The sequence below is a fragment of the Mustela nivalis genome, assembly GCF_964662115.1.
Source record: "Mustela nivalis genome assembly, chromosome: 13".
NCBI classification, from domain to species: domain Eukaryota; kingdom Metazoa; phylum Chordata; class Mammalia; order Carnivora; family Mustelidae; genus Mustela; species Mustela nivalis.
Window position 1 is genome coordinate 8249654 of NC_139032.1, and position 15675 is coordinate 8265328.

General features: G+C 47.0%; 1 protein-coding gene across 10 annotated transcripts in view; it reads right to left on the minus strand.

Moving 5' to 3' along the window:
* Positions 1-15675, minus strand: part of SMARCA2 (SWI/SNF related BAF chromatin remodeling complex subunit ATPase 2) — a 179139-nt gene that overhangs the window by 110489 nt on the left and 52975 nt on the right. For all 10 annotated transcript variants that reach the window (XM_082694437.1, XM_082694426.1, XM_082694436.1 and 7 more), the window contains exons 10-17: positions 15061-15114; positions 12123-12253; positions 11834-11891; positions 9649-9749; positions 8261-8408; positions 4691-4854; positions 3238-3304; positions 2459-2569 (exon numbers count right to left, since the gene is read on the minus strand). In XM_082694437.1, the coding sequence (XP_082550563.1) occupies positions 2459-2569; positions 3238-3304; positions 4691-4854; positions 8261-8408; positions 9649-9749; positions 11834-11891; positions 12123-12253; positions 15061-15114 (834 nt within the window). The remainder of the gene's footprint in view (positions 1-2458; positions 2570-3237; positions 3305-4690; positions 4855-8260; positions 8409-9648; positions 9750-11833; positions 11892-12122; positions 12254-15060; positions 15115-15675) is intronic.

Below are 15675 nucleotides of genomic sequence, written 5' to 3' on the forward strand. Positions count from 1 at the left end.
CATGTGATTCCAAACTGCTCTTGCCAAAGAGGGGAACGTGGGCCCAAGATGAAATGGTTGGGCCGGGACTGGCTCCTGTGTCTCCTGAACCAACACTCCCTCTGTTAATGCTAGACCATGACGGCTCTCCCTGATTCAGTGCTCATGCTGCCTCGGCTCATAGCAAGAAGAGAGGAGAGCTCCCCACTTGAAGCAGAAATTAGTGACTGATTTTCCAAGATGGCGTCAGTAGGTACGTACAGCTGAGATGCTCTGGCTTCCTGCCTTTGCTTCTATTGTTATATTGTTAGGACCTGGCTCAGCTCAGTGTTCTTTTTCTCTTCTTAATTCGAATGAGTTGCTAACATTTAAAAGTTGGAATATTTCACACAAAAATGTGAATATCCAGCTTCTCTTAAAAAAGTAAGATCTGGCAACCTGGAGTCTCTGGGTTCTGACCGAGGTCCTCGCTGGCCAGGTCTCAGATCACTGTTTTCAGAGAGCTCAAGTGAAAGGATATACTCACTGACAGTGAAGACAATGCTAAAATATCATTCCTCTGATTCTGCCAGAACTTTGGAATTAAACACAATCTCCTTTGCCATCATGAGTGCTGCGTGAAAAATAAAGAAAGGCCACATCACACAATCTTCCTCCCTAATCTGCACATGGGCCTCTTCCTCTCTCACAACTTACCCTTCAGCCCTCTTCAAGGTCACTGGTTTCAGTTTCTTTAAGTGAGAACAATGTGGAATGTCCCACTAAGCCTATTCATTCCCTACAAAACAGTGGCAATGGCCAAGAAAAGCATCTGGTGTTCAGATGTCCCTGGATCCTGCTCCAAAGCTCCCAGACAGGGAGGAGGGAGGTGAGCACGGGATTCTAGAGGGTTCTGCCTTCCTCATTAGAAGTGACCGTAAAGTCGGGGGAGAAGAAGTATACCATCAGTCAGGCTGGGATGTTTGGGTAAAAGAAACTACCAGAGCTTTTCTTATTTTAATTCTTCCTCCACTGCTTCCAAGGAAAGTGTCCATGAGAATGAAATTATATGGCCAACTACCCCCCAAGCTTACCCTCGGCATGAAACGAGGCCACCAGATACAAACGTATTTAAGTCAGCAGTCAAAATCCACTTTCCTGATTTAGCTTAGGACCTAATAAACAAGGAAATCAGAGAGGACTTCGATTGTGCTAATCTGCTCATTTACCAATTAGGTCTTCCACTTGAACACAATTCCACTACCCTTTTCCATAGCTTCATTCCTCCAGCAACAAATAAAAGCAATTCATCTCATTACCAGGCATCTCTGATGAATGCGGAAATACAAATGCAGAAGGTGAGATAGGATTTTTTTTTTTTTTTAAAGGCTCTCCGATGGACAAACCCACATTCCCAGAGTTCTACCAAAAACATGTAATTTCTGACACTGCCAAGTTCCTCTCTGGGAACGAGGAGCAGGAACACGGCACTGTCGCCAGTGCCATCTCAATTATTAAACCTCCCCTGGGAGCATACGTCCTGCAAGGGAGCACCCGTGAGGCCAGGAAGGGAACTCAACAGTTCCCAGAGCAGAGGTTTAGTGGGGAGAGAGAAAAGACCCCAGAAACAGGAATTCTGTTCTCTTCTGGCCACCGCTTAGTTTCCGATTATAGCCAATTCCAAAACACCACAGGGTAGGAGAAATCACCAGAGGAAGAAAACTGAAGCTTCCGTGTTTGGTCCCACGAAAGAAGGTATTCTGAATGAATGCATTAGGAGGCCAGGCGATAGAAATCAAAGAACAACTTTCTATTTTCTGGCCAAAGGACAACTTGGGACGTACAAATTAGGAGACAAGCGTGTCGCAGGTAGAAAACAGCTCTTTCTCGGCTTCGAGTGAATAGGCACAGAAACAGCCCGGAGCCATCCGTACAGTGGCCCATTATTTCACCAGAGGAAAAAAACCCAACACAGGAAGAGCAAAGCCGCAGCGTGGACAACTGTTCACACGGAGAAACCATATGGAAGGGTGCCTACTCATCTTTGGAGAGACAAAGGCACAAGAGGAATGAAGTCATGCTGCTGACAATAACCCAGGGCAACAAAAACAATTATTTCTTCCACAAGCACGTTCAGGGCTGCTGGAGAGAAAAGGAGCTGCGCAAGGAGCCCAGGTGAATTTTTTTTAAGAGATGTAAACTCATAAACTAGGAGAGGCTCCGTCACAGAACCAGGATTGATGACATAGGCCAACAAAAGAAACAAAACAAAATGAAACAAACAAACAAAAAGCATGCCTAAAATTAAAACCCATTCCCAAAATATAGCTGACTCTGAAAGAGAAAAAGAGAGAGAGAGAGAGAGAGAGAGAGAGAGGGAAAAGCCTCTAATGATCAAATTACCCCAGTGGGCATGACTTGGGAAATCCTTTACACTCCAGCGCGATGGTCCATCATGAGGGGTAAAGGAGCTTTTTTTTTTTTTTTTTTAAAGACATACCTTTGCAAGAATGTGCTTGTCTTTGATAATGTACTCGTAAGTAGTCAGGAGGACGTTGAATTTGCCACTCCGCAGCTGGGGGACGAGGGAGCGGCGCATGGCGGGGGTGCCCTGAATGGAAAGAAACACACACACACATAGATGACCCAATGCGAGTAATGTGTGCATTCTGCCTCACTGTTCACAGCTTAATGGAGCCCAGACCCGTGAGCGCGGGCTGCGTCTCTATGCATTACCGTATGCGGACCCATTATCCACAAAGAAAGTGCCTGGCAAAATCGCGCACATCTGGACACTTTCCAGACCCTTCTAGGCAGGCTTTCCCCCTGGAAACTGAGGGAGGGGGAAGACGGAGAGGGAAATTACAGCAACCCCGAGGTGGCGGGGAACCCGCTGCTCGGCTGAAAGGCTCCATTTCCGTGGGAGCAGGCGGCCCGGGCGCCCCGGTAATTGGCGAACTTCGCAGGAACAGCGGGCGCGGTGGCGGCGGCCCGCGGAATGTGCGGTATTTGTCATTTGTATTACTCTCATCAGAAACCGCGCAATATGATAATTAACAATTTTCTTCTGCATTTCACTATCTGAAAGTAATTATGGTTTATTACAGTAATCTTCTTGGGATGATTAACTCACACTGTTTGGTACATGATGTACATGACAAAACTTTACAACCAAATACAGTTCACAGATGTGCATATGGAATGAAGAAAAAAAAAAAAAAAAGAGGAGGGTCTATTTTTTGCTTTTCCACATTTATATATAAACACAGCGTTCCAAACCTTGTAAGAAATTTTCACCACAGAAGGAGCCCATTTGTCAAATTCATATGTCCAGTTAGACAGAGTCCTGTAGAACAAAGAAGAAAACAGAGAAAACGACATTGCTGTTGCGATCGGCGGTTAAAAAGATGTCCTTATTCATGCTCAGGCCTCACCTTGAAAGGGGAGAGAGAATAGAAAATATCTCAACTACAGGATTCTTGGAAAGGTGTGGAAATAAGAGATAAGTGGGAAAGAAGCTGGGCCCAAAGCATGACAAGTGTGTTTGTCAGTTTCTAAGAAATCTCATAAGAAAAAAGAAATAAATAAAATTTTAAAAATGCATAAACATAGAGAAGGGAAAATTAAAAAAAAAAAAAAAAACAACAACCCTTAATTGCAATATTGAAAACAGCAACTGCCAGAGTGATTTGGGGACTCTTGAAAAACAGCCATGTAAGTTCACAGAAAAGTTGAGTCAGGAAAAAAAAATAAATGACAAAAGCACATGAAAATATTAAATAAATCTGTCAAGAGGGAACGGGGGAGAAATAGGGAATGCCTTTTTTGTTTTTTTTTTTTTAAATCCCTGAAAGCATCACCATAATACGGGAATCAGAACATGCAAAATATATATAAAGAACTGAATATATACTTGAAATGTAGATACAATACCAAGGACGTCTAAATACTACAGATTTGGCTAATACAGATTCCGAAGGTCTGCGAACAGTTCTCGTTTAGACAAAATTTGCAAATGCGAAACCAGAATCCCTCTGCTCGTCTGTCTGTTTTGCAAGGTCCAAGTCTATCTTAGCACCGAGATCGACAAAGATCTCAGCGACTGGAACGACGACCTAACACCAGCTGCCAGAGCCCTCCCGGGAGGGCCGCGTTGAGCAGGTCTTCCTTCTCTCAGGCCCAGAAAAGACCTAGGAGGAACCGCGCAGGCTCTGGGCACTGAGTGGAGGACAGGAGGACCTGCGCTTGCGGAGCAGCGGGATCACGGACGTCAGACTGTCCGTTCTGAAAACGGTTTAAGGTCAAATTCACAGGTACGATTGTGACCCAGATTCTGCTCTAAGAGATACAGTCGAGGCAGATTGAAGAAGTCATACTTTTTTGAATATATGTAAGCTTTTGGAAATGGGACAAGGGGAAAAAAAAAAATCCAAGAAATCTTTAAAAAATAGGAATCAAAACCTTTCTGCCCCGTGAGCCACTTAAGGTGTGATGCGGGCTGTGAACTGCGGCCTGATTATCAGGGCTGATGAAATCACTTTGTCCTGTGGTTAAATAGCCATTCAAAGAGGCCGGGGGTGGGAAGCGGAAACCTGAGTTCAGAGCAGCAGCAGCTTCTGGTGATCCCGCTATAGGTTCCAATTTTGCCTTAAATGGAAAACAAGGACAGGCTCCTCATAGGACAATCTATAACCTACGGAGAGATAAGTCAGGAATAAATGACTTTACTTACGAAAGGGGAACAATGATGAGATAGGGGCCATTGAGTCTTTTGTGCTCCATCAGGTAAGTGATGAGTGCAATGGTCTGTATGGTCTTCCCTAGCCCCATTTCGTCAGCTAAGATCCCGTTCAAATTGTTATTATACAGGGAAACCATCCATTCCAGGCCCTGGAGCTGAAATGAAGAGTAATTGCTTCAATTATCCAAGATCTGCACAGGTAATTAATACTAATACAACTCAAGTGAGGCTGCGACTTCTTAACTCCTCGGTGCTATATGTTGGATTTCCCACAGTAGGAAAGTGGGGGGAAGCACCAACACAAAAAGAATTTAAAATATGAGCCTGTAATCATCCCTGCTGCTTGGCAGGTGCTAAGTGTTAATCAGATTTAGAAATGACGGGCTGTAGCATACTGGTGGGATTTTAAGCAGCTTTGCTGCTCATCCCTACTTAGCATTTCACAGTATATGACATTCCAGAGTTATTATAAATGAAGAAAACCCAAACGAAAAATCCATTCCAACCACTCCAAGAACAAAAAGCCAATGTGAGGATTAGAGACAAACAAACCAGAAGGCAGGGTTGGCACACAGATCAGAGATCATTAGACACAGCCTTCTTGGCCATGAAGAGCCTGCCCAGGCCGGGATCCCCTCTGCCAGCAAGCCGGCTGACCAGGGAGCCTGGCCACTGCGGGGCCCGCAGGACAGGCCTCATGTGGGAGCAGCCATGGGGGGGCGCTCCCCCGGGGCACCGCAAGGGAAGCTGATGGCTGGAAACACGGATGACATATTTTTAAAGGACGAAAGGCCTGCACCGGAGACAGAGCTTTGTGGAGTTCCTGTGTTAAGTACAAGAAAGGCTGGGGTGAAAATACAAAATTGTTCCCCTTCCTTCTCCCCCAACCGCCAATACCAATACCACCACCGTCACACAGATGTTGAGCTCAAATGGTAGGAGCAATTCAATATACTTCTGTATATATACGTGTGTGTGTGTGTGTGTGTGTGTGTGTGTACATATTATAAAATACATACAGCTATCTGTGCATATTATATATTATGTATTACATGTAAGTGAATATGCATAAATACACAAATATATAAATATGCATGTCTGCTGAAGTTAATTTAGCTTGCTAATTAAGTTATGCTCAGGGAAATGTTAATTTTAATTTGTTTTATGTAAGAACCAAGTGAGTAATTCAATTATTTTCAATATTTATTAAATGACTGCTCTGTGCAAAGAACCATGCAAGGGGGTATAGCAGATGGACGCCTGCCCATTGCGCAGGAGGCGGCCTCCCTGCAGAAGCTTGCAGTCCAAGAGGACACAAAGGCAATCGCATATCCACAGGCACCGAGAAGGGGTTCAAAGTACGTGGCACACATCTGAATACGTATCATCTTATTTAAAATTGTTCTGGCACGCACGTTGAGTTGCAGCGAGCAGAGATTTTCTTGGGGAGAGCCCTGCGATGGTCTGCAGAAATACTTCCACAGGCCACTTAGGGTACCTTGTACCGTGCAAGACTCCGAATCATCCTAAAGGATTCTGCAGGAGGACAGCAACGCCAAGCGACGGGAGAAGCAGGAAGAGCTCCGAGGGAAGGGGCAGCCGGAAGCGACTGCAGACTGGAAGGGCGGCGGGCCTGCCCCAGGATCCCAGACCACCAGACCTTTAGGAAAGTCAACTAAATGCCAGAAACATCTGGATAGTCGTGATGGTGTTTTGTTTTGTTGGTTTTAGATTTTATTTATTTCAGAGAGAGGGAGAAGATGAGAGACAGAGGGCATGAGGGGGAGGGAGGCTCAGAGGGAGAAGCAGACTCTCTGCAGAGCAGGAAGCCAATGTGGGGCTCGATCCCGCGACTCCAGGATCATGACCTGAGCCGAAGGCAGTGGCTTAACCATCTGAGCAACCCAGGTGCCCTGATTTTTTTTTTTTTTTTAATGAAAACTGGCCAAGGGGCTGAATTTTGCATTTGTGTTAAACCCAAGCATAACCTGGCAGCAGAGGAGACCAGAAATTCATGGAAACAGTGGGAGGGGATACGGGTTTGCCCAGACCGTGAAGGGGTGGGTCTGGGGAGCGAACCAGACGTGTGTGGCTTTCCCAGGAAGCCGTGGGGAGACCCCCCACTGGGTCAGGGTTACGCAATTATTAAAGATACGCGGACCATCAAGGAGCGAGGTGGCAGAAAGCTTACTCGTGGACAGGGTGATCCAGGCAGGCCCCGAGCCACGGCTGGAATCAGTTTGTGAGAAATGGAAAGGATCTCATGGGTCTGATGCGGGCGGTCAGAGGCTGGGAAGGAGGGAGTCAGTGGAGCAAAAGCCCAGAAGGGGACTGACGCGGACGCATGCTCAGGAAGTCTACAGGCAGCCCGGAAGAGGAAGCTCCCAGAGGGCAATGGGGGACACAGGTTTGGAAAGGCAATGAGGACAAGTGACGAGAAAGGCTTTAATTGCAGGAGGAAATCAACATGGTATTAAGCGTGATTTACGTCCACAGGCCTGGACCCTTCACCCCCACGCCGTGGCAGCCAGCCCAGTGCTGGCAGTGAGGAGTTTAGGGGAGCCAACCCATAAACTCAGAGAACTTTGCATATACTTCCTAAATTACAGGACGTTAATAGGGGATCTATGGACATAAAGCTGGGTGGTCCAAGAAATTTGGGAAATAGGAAGTCAAAGTGATCTCACTGCAGGACGCTGACACGCGGTCGTCAATTACAAGAGTCGTGAATGTGCTCATGAACACCAAGGATTACCAGGAGGGGTCACTGCCACGGTGCTCTTCTGTCTGGTTGGCTCAGGATCGTCCTGGGTTATGCTTGGTACGAATAAGAAGGGCCCTTATTCACTCTTTTAAGCATCCAAATCCGGAGTAGTAAATTACATGACAGTCCTACCTCTGGATGATAGTATTTCCTCGTATTCATTTGACCATGACCCCATTTTCCTTTTTTTAAGGGACAGCTCATGAACCAAGTGTTCCAAGGAACACACTTTGGGAAACGCCAGAGTGGTAGGCGGTAGACAATAGGAGCTGCCCTTACTCCAACAGGTCAAATGAAACGTCTGTTCTGTTTACAGTGGGCGTCTCATCAAAGCTCACCACTTTACTGTGTCTTAGAAAAGGCCATACATGTAGTGGACAGCGGCTCCTAGAAGCTGAATCCATGGCATTAAACTAGACCCACCACCGAAGTTCTGGAAGAAATGCTTCATGGACTACAAGACGAGGCACCTACGTTCCCTTTACTGGGTTTTCCGCTGTGAAGAGATCCACAACATCAAACCGTTCTAACTGCTAAGCCTGTATTTCTTAGAACACGAGCCATCCTAAATTCACAGAAGGGAAATTTCTAGGGGATGCCCTCGTACGATGGAAGTGTCTCTAAAGCAAGAATTACAGGCGCCACAGAGAATCATTGTATCTTAAGCAACATGACCCCAGAGGCCTCTCCACCATCAGACACCTTACGCAAGCCACGTACACATGTGCAAGACACACACGGCCCAAAGTGAGGCGAGGGCCATGGCTGCCCCAGAGGGCCCGACCCCCACCAGTTACCTGATAATGCTTCAGGGTCCCGTTAATGAGGAGGGCGGACTGCTTCTCCACGCGCTCGGAGATGGCATGGGCCACTGTGTAGTAGGACTGGGAGCCCCTGGCGCTATACTGCATGCTGTACTCGTCGTCCACGTCCTGCTTGGCCGTCCTGAGACACAGAGAGCCGAGAATCATCCACAGATCTCTGGGCGCATGGATGGAGAGCCAAGCCCCGCTGTGCGAAGTATAGTTTACTGATCATCTCCAGTACGTCTTCTGGTTAAAAGACAGGACTGGGAACCCTCACAGAAAGCGAGCAAGCTGGAGGTTAATTCGTGTGCCTGGGCCCTGGGAAAGGTCACAGAGTCAGGACCGGCAGGCAGGCCCACCTGACCTCCAATGACTGATGGGAGCAGGAACTGCATCCCTGCAGATGACCCAGTGGCCAGGGAGGCCATCCTAGGCTCTCCAGATGCAAAGATAAACCCTATCCACAGCATGGTGTCTAGAGCTTGCTGGGCACGAGAGGGAGGGAGCAACGTGACCACAGAGATGGGAGAGGCACCAGCCGGCTTCCACTTCCTCCGCATTTTGCTCATGGGCTGGTGTTTAACTCCACGGGCAGTGAGGAGCCACTGGGCAGTTCTAAACCTTCAGCGGACCCAGAAAACAAAGTTTCCTAGTGTGGGGCCCACAGACCTCGAATCAAAGGAGAAAACATAGGTGTCTGGGTGGCTCAGTCAGTTAAACGGTTAAGTGTCTGCCGTCAGCTCAGGTCATGGTCCCGGGGCCTGGGATCAAGCCCTGTGTCAGGCTCCCTGCTCAGCAGGGAGTCTCCTTCTCACCCTGCCAGCTCTGACTGTGACTCCTCCTGCTTGTGCTCTCTCTCAAATAAATAAAACCTTTTTTTTTAAAAAAAAAAAAAGGAGACAATATCATAATGCCTATTTTTGCTTTTTTTTTAATCTCATTACTTTAAAATTTTCTATTTTACATATCATTTCCCCCAAATATCAACATTAGAGCCACACAAGCAAAGAGCTGACATGGAGAACGGCCCTAGTGAAGACTGGATCCGGCACTCGGACTCGGGGAGGAGGACGAGGTGCCGAGAGGTCCTGGGGTGCTGCGGACAATATGTGGGAGCAAGGGGGCTGGCTGGCAGCGGGGACCTGGGTGAATGGGCATCTCTCACAGGCATTCCTGGGTAAGTGCTGATGCCACTGAGGAAGGTGGGAAAGCCGAGCTCCAGAGGCAGGGGGTGACCTCTGATGGCAGCGTTTCAAGGGGAACGTGGCCATGAACTTGGTCGCCTTCCTTCCTCAGACAAAGTTCTCTGAAAGAAAATCCATACAGCACAATTCTGGGGACACGCATTTTCACAAGGGAGAAAAGTGAGTGATACGCACTCAATGATCTGCTTGGCATCCTTCTCGGAAACCTCTTCGCTGTTGGGATCCAGAAGTATTTTCTCTTCCGTGTCCTGCCGACTGGACTCTTCTTCCTCATCCTGGGGGAAGGAACAAAGACACAGGAAGGATTCCATTTCAGGGACAAAATCTCTAGGATTGGCCTTTTCTGAAGGGAAACTGAACGGTGTTCAGCTTCGCAGAGTAAATACGATGTAGGGAGAAAGTAAATTTAACACCTCCCTAAACCAGGCAATACACTGTTCCATTTCTGTTTAAATCATGGAGAAGAGAACAGAAGAAACCCTTCCAGGATCCATTAGAACCCTTGCTCCCAATATAACTGGCAGATGGGTATTTATCATTGGTTATCAAAGACTCTGACAGACCACACCTGCTCACTCTTAGAAAAATTCTACAGCCTAAGCCAGACTTAGAGGCTTACTACTGCCCTTCTCATAAAAATGCCCCCCGATAATTTAGCCAAGGGGACTTGGATGACCCCCATGATTCCAGGTAGTGGGGCTGGAACTTGAAACCCACTGCTTTGGGACTACTTCACAGCACAGATCTCCGAGTATTTAGACGAAAGCTGTCAGTAACTTGGCAAAGGATTCATTACAGGCTCCTCTCAGCCACATACTACGTTCTGCTGATCTGTTGGAAAGCTTTGCTACACAGTCATTATGCCCACGGCCAACCACTGCTGTTGGGAGCTAAACCCTCCAGACTCACCGGTGGAATTTCTTTAAAAGCAGGTTTTAAGAGATTAATGCTTTCCCATCACTCTTGGATGAAGAAATGGGAGTGGACATAATATTCCTGCTAACAACCAAACCTCAGGGAACGGACCACTGAGATGCTGGGAGGTGAGGTGAGGAATCAGTTTGGCTCCTTTGTCTTCCAGGAAAGGAGTGAGGCTCTGAGTAGAGACGTGACTCGGCATGAGTGACAGACCCGAGATGAGGACTCGGGTTCAAATTCATTCTAGTCCCAGCTGCCCGGAGCTGTGTGCGGCTGTCAGTCCTGGGCTGACACCTGCGGGTTCAGCAACCCCCTGTCCCTCCGTGGCTCTCTGACCCAATGACTTCCAGGGGATCTTTTGGTTTCTTCCAATGGATCATTTATGGACCCATTCATCCAAGTGAACAAGAAACATTTTAAAAATTGATTCTGGAAGCTTCAAAGACCTCAGAGCCAAAGCGGCCTATAAAAAATAAATAATACGCAACCCAAAGCAGCTGTTTTTGCTGGAGCCTTTTTCTTAAAACGTAACTTTTTAATTCCTCCTCTTTGTAAAAGTTACCAAGTGTTCACAGTAGATTAATTTAGGGGAAAAAAGGGAAGGTTCTGCAAAATAGAAGAAAATCACAATTGTCTTAGAATTCTGGTGAGTGACCTGACTGGTAGGGCGGCTTCGCCCGCTCTGTGACCACGGTGCTCTTTGAACCAAGATTCCTCGACGCTGGTAAACAGAATTAATGGCTACCCACAAACAAGGCTCTCAGCAAGGAGATAAAAATCTTCTTTTAATCCTTCTATTTATAATTATAACACATTTCGGAGTTGATCTAAAGAAAACCCTTTATTACTCTTTCTTAAGTTCTGTTAAAAGTATCCAAGGATTCCATTTTAGGTTCTAGGTAAACTTACTGCCCATTCGTTCCTCCCAAGAGACTGAGAAATGTGCTTCTCTTGGGGGTAACGGGAATATCCAAGGAATTTAAACAAGAATCACGTTTAAAGAGAAACCAAGAGGATCAATAACTTCATCAAACCAAGTCTGCGTTGCCCTTTCATCTACCCTTCCAGACTTACAATTTTGAGTAGACTCTAAGACCTGAAGGACCCCGGAAACTTCTGGGTGGCTCAGCCTCAGCGTGGGCCAGGGAAAGCAGGGCACCGCCTTCCCAAAATAACCCATCTCCAGTTCTCCCCACAAGACCTTTCCACCACCTCCCCTTTCATGGCAGCCTCTCTTTTCTTGGTTTCATATAAATTCAGAATTCTCCGAGTCCCGCCACTGGCCAAGAGCCCCGGGGAGGTCACCAGACTGCTGGGCACCATCGCCATAGCTCTGGGGCATCCTCAGCTCCAGACGTCACGCCAAGGTTAGCACTGGAGGACGCAGTGATAGACAGGGGCTCTTCCCACATACACCCCAAAGACCGAGATACCCACGTACCTCCTCCTCGTAATCAGAATCGCTCTCTTCACTGTCGGAACGCGGGGCAACTTCGTAACTGCAGGAAAAGGAGTGGGAAGGAGAGGGGGCTTACTTTTCTAAAATTAGAAGACACCACACACGCACATGACCTACGTAGCATGTTCTGTGTACAAATGACAAATGTGGGGAATCACTTGAACTGTTTCAGCGAAGGTCATGGTGCTGGTGCTCTGAGATTTTATGGGGACCACAGACATTTAAGAAGCCACTGGACCCCAACCCCAGAATTTCTGCTTTAATGCCGTACCCGGGATTCATTTCCAACCAGGCGTCCAGCTGACTTGCTTTGGGTGCTTCTGGTCCAAAGAGGACCTTGCCCGTTTCCGTGTGAGTCACTTTGACGGGCAAGTCACTCATCTGACTGCTTTCGTCTATGGGCTAGAAAGGAGAAACAAAAACACATCACCGCTGGGTGTTAGGACCGCCTCCCAGTTCTGTGCTGGACGCTGCCCAGCATCTGAAACTTTTTCCTGTGACTGGAAAGTTCCCCACCTATGAGTCCTGGCGGGAGGTGGGAGGTCACCTCCTACTAAAGACGCTGAAAGCACCAACCTCCCTTGCAGCAAGGAGGTCAGTGCAGACCTCAGCTCCATCAACTGGACGCACTCACCACGGCTTGGAATTAGGAGCCCGAGGCTTGGGGAAGCCGGGAGCAACAGGCATGCTGGAGGGAAGGCAGAGCACAGGGCCGGGCCAGGCCGAGCCCCTGCCGGTGCACCGCGTCAGCCACCAGCCACGGCCTCACTGACTGGCTAGACGGTAGAACACGGCCTACTGTAGCTTCAAGGCAGGCTCTCCAGGTTTCCTGGAGGTCTGATGAATGACCCAATATCCTATGAACATACTCCCTTCTTACTTAAATCTGGCAGAGTTGTCATTTGTCATTTGCAAATAAGAACCCCCACATAATACCCCTTCCCCATGACAACTATTGCTAAGTCGTGGTTTCTGAGAGAATGGGAAAAGAAAGAGGTATTGTCATCTGTGTCCCCTCTCGAGGGGCCCGTCTGAGTTTCTGCAGAACCCAGTGTCCTGTTCTCTAGCTTGGCCACAGGCACCTGACAGCGAGACAGAGCCAAGACAGAGCCAGAAGCTGGATCCTCTGAAACCGGGCGCATGGACCAAGCCGGAGCTGAAGTTCATTATTAGAGTCTTCGTGAAGAATGGCTTGCTCAGAAAATTAAGAGGAGAAATGAAATCATAGAGGCCCTGTCTAACCTACTTCAAGGAACAAATTGTTTTAAAAGGCCTAAAAAAAAAAAAAAAAATGGAGTAATCAATCCTATGCAAATGAATGCTACTGATGACCCGGCGACCACACCTGTAGGACGGATCCCCCAGGCCAGAGGCTGGCCTGGCAATGCTGGATTTGTGAGCAGTCCAGGTTATCCATCTCCTTAGAAGTAATAAAATTCCATGTTTACACAGTTCATTAATTCTGAAGAATTTTTTTCTCAATTGTTCTTAATTGGAGTTAAATAAAAATGACAGGAAACACAGGATACCGCAGTGTATCTTCCCTATCTCAGAGGAAAGGACAAAAAAAAAAAAAGTTCATTCTCCCTTCTCCTTCAACAAAACAGAATAAAAAACAAACAAAAAAAACCCAAAAAACAATATATTAGCGAGTATCTACCAAAAAAAAAAAAAAAAAAAAGCTTTTAAAAAAGAAAAGGCCAACTCCAAGCCGTCTCTTCTTTTTTCTTTGATGTGGGCTAAAGCAACAGATTGGGACACTACTGCTCTGCACGCGTGACCTTTCTTCCTCCCTGGGGACAAGGTCAACCACATGCCCATGCGGTACAGCAAGGAATCTACCAGTCGTTATCGCCTCCCTTGGAGAAACTGTGTTCCGTTACTGCGGACTCTGAGAACACAGCCTGTTTCCTTGCTTATGTCGTGCCGCAGAGAAAATCGGGAGTTGCCGTGGCTGGAATTAGGGCTTTGGCAAGGGCCCTGAAGGAGCCCGGCAGAGGGTAAGAACATGATTTCAAAACAAACTGAGCAAGATGCCCACTCTGCCAACTTCAGCAAGCAGAATGCACATGGGTTAAGATTTAAAAAACAAACAAACAAAAAAGGTGTACATCGCAAGCCCAAGATCAGCAGGGGATCTTCCGAACCGACGGTAAGAGGTAGGAGAGAGGTAGGAGCACGGTCCCACCAACCCACTCGCTCTCCCCCTGCGTGCTTGTTAATTACAGACCCATGTGAGCCGCGCGTAGGTAAGGCTGGGGGCTTGCACAGACTAGCGTTGTTTCGCAGTGTCCAATAAATAGTGTTCTTCCCCCAGAGTGGCCCACTGAGGGTGGCTGAACCATGAGACAACTCATCCCGATCCTTTCTTTCCTTGTGACGAATTACAGTGCTCAAGCGACACTTATTGTTCAAGGAGTTTCTGCAGGGAGTAGTGGTTTCAACCTTTCAGCTCCGGATCCAGGCTGCTCACACGTGCGGTACGCCTCGTGTGCACAGATTCTAGAAGGGTCCACCCAGCAGGTTTATCAGAATCTGAGAGAGGAGAAGGCCGTTGGAAACAAACTCCTTCCCATTCCGCTCTGGGGCCGCACATCCTCGTGTGAATCCCTGGCAGAGAACTTTTTTGAGTTTTTGGAGGAGAAACTAAATCCAATAAGTAAGTAACTGTGTCTCATGATTCCGGGGAACTTTCAAAATCCTGAGAAATCACATTAGGCATGTGGTGGTGAATCTATACAGAAAAGCACTCTTGTGAGCCTACACAAAAATGTCAAAAAAAGAAGCTCACCAAATATGTAAATTGTTTGTGTTTATGGAGTTTTATAATTTCAAATTAGTAATACACTGAGGAAACTGGGTCATATCTTTATGCTTCTGTATCACTTACGGGGAAAATGCAATTATAGAATCACTTGAGATTTTTACACGTTCTATAGAGTCATAAACATATATGCGCACAGAAGATTCCAGAACAGTACACAAACTTAATATCCGTTGATTGGCAGTCTGAGACGGAAGGAGATTATGTTCCAGTATATCCCTTTTCTACTTGCCTAATTTTCTACTATGCTAATGTACTACTATTTTTACTTAGAAATGAAAAGCTGCGTAAAAATAAAGTTGGTGTTCCCGGAAAATGGTGCTGGAGGGCATGGCAGGGACTCACTGAGCAGAACACAGGCAGGAGTGGGCACAAAACTCCTCACCTCTCCGTCTGGTCCCAGGGCAGACTCTCCTCCCTCAGCAATCTCTTCAGCCTTCTGCAAAGCAAGGTCAGACGTTACACATCAACCAAGAAGATGGCTATCAGAAAGATTTCATGGCAACTCAGTGGCCCCAAAGAGCACTTCCTTGTTACTCACCACCGTCCTCTAATAGAGCTTAAGTACTGATGTCTTTTATTTCCAGTTCTCTTCACTGTTTGATACAGAGTGTGTGGGATTTTTCTTTCTTTTCTTTCTTTCTTTTTTTTTTTTTTTTTTTTCTAGAAACTTGGAGAGAGTTACTGAATGCCAGGTGTGATACAAGTCTGGCCCACGCCAAAGATTCGTGGATGACATTTTCTAGAACCCAAAGAGCTGAAGACACGGGAGCAGCAGGGCTGAGGTCCGCGCGTGTGAGATGTCCCTCTCGTGTCTGGCAAACCCTGACATAACCAGCCCAACTTTTTCATTCCCCTTAGCAAGTTTTCTAAAAATGTTGACCACCGGTAAACTTGGAACTGCTTCCTGGGTCATAAAAATACAGAATCATACAACTCTCTGTGAACTCTCTGGATGTTTTCCATTCTGCCTAATTGGCTTTTCATAGTATATAGCATT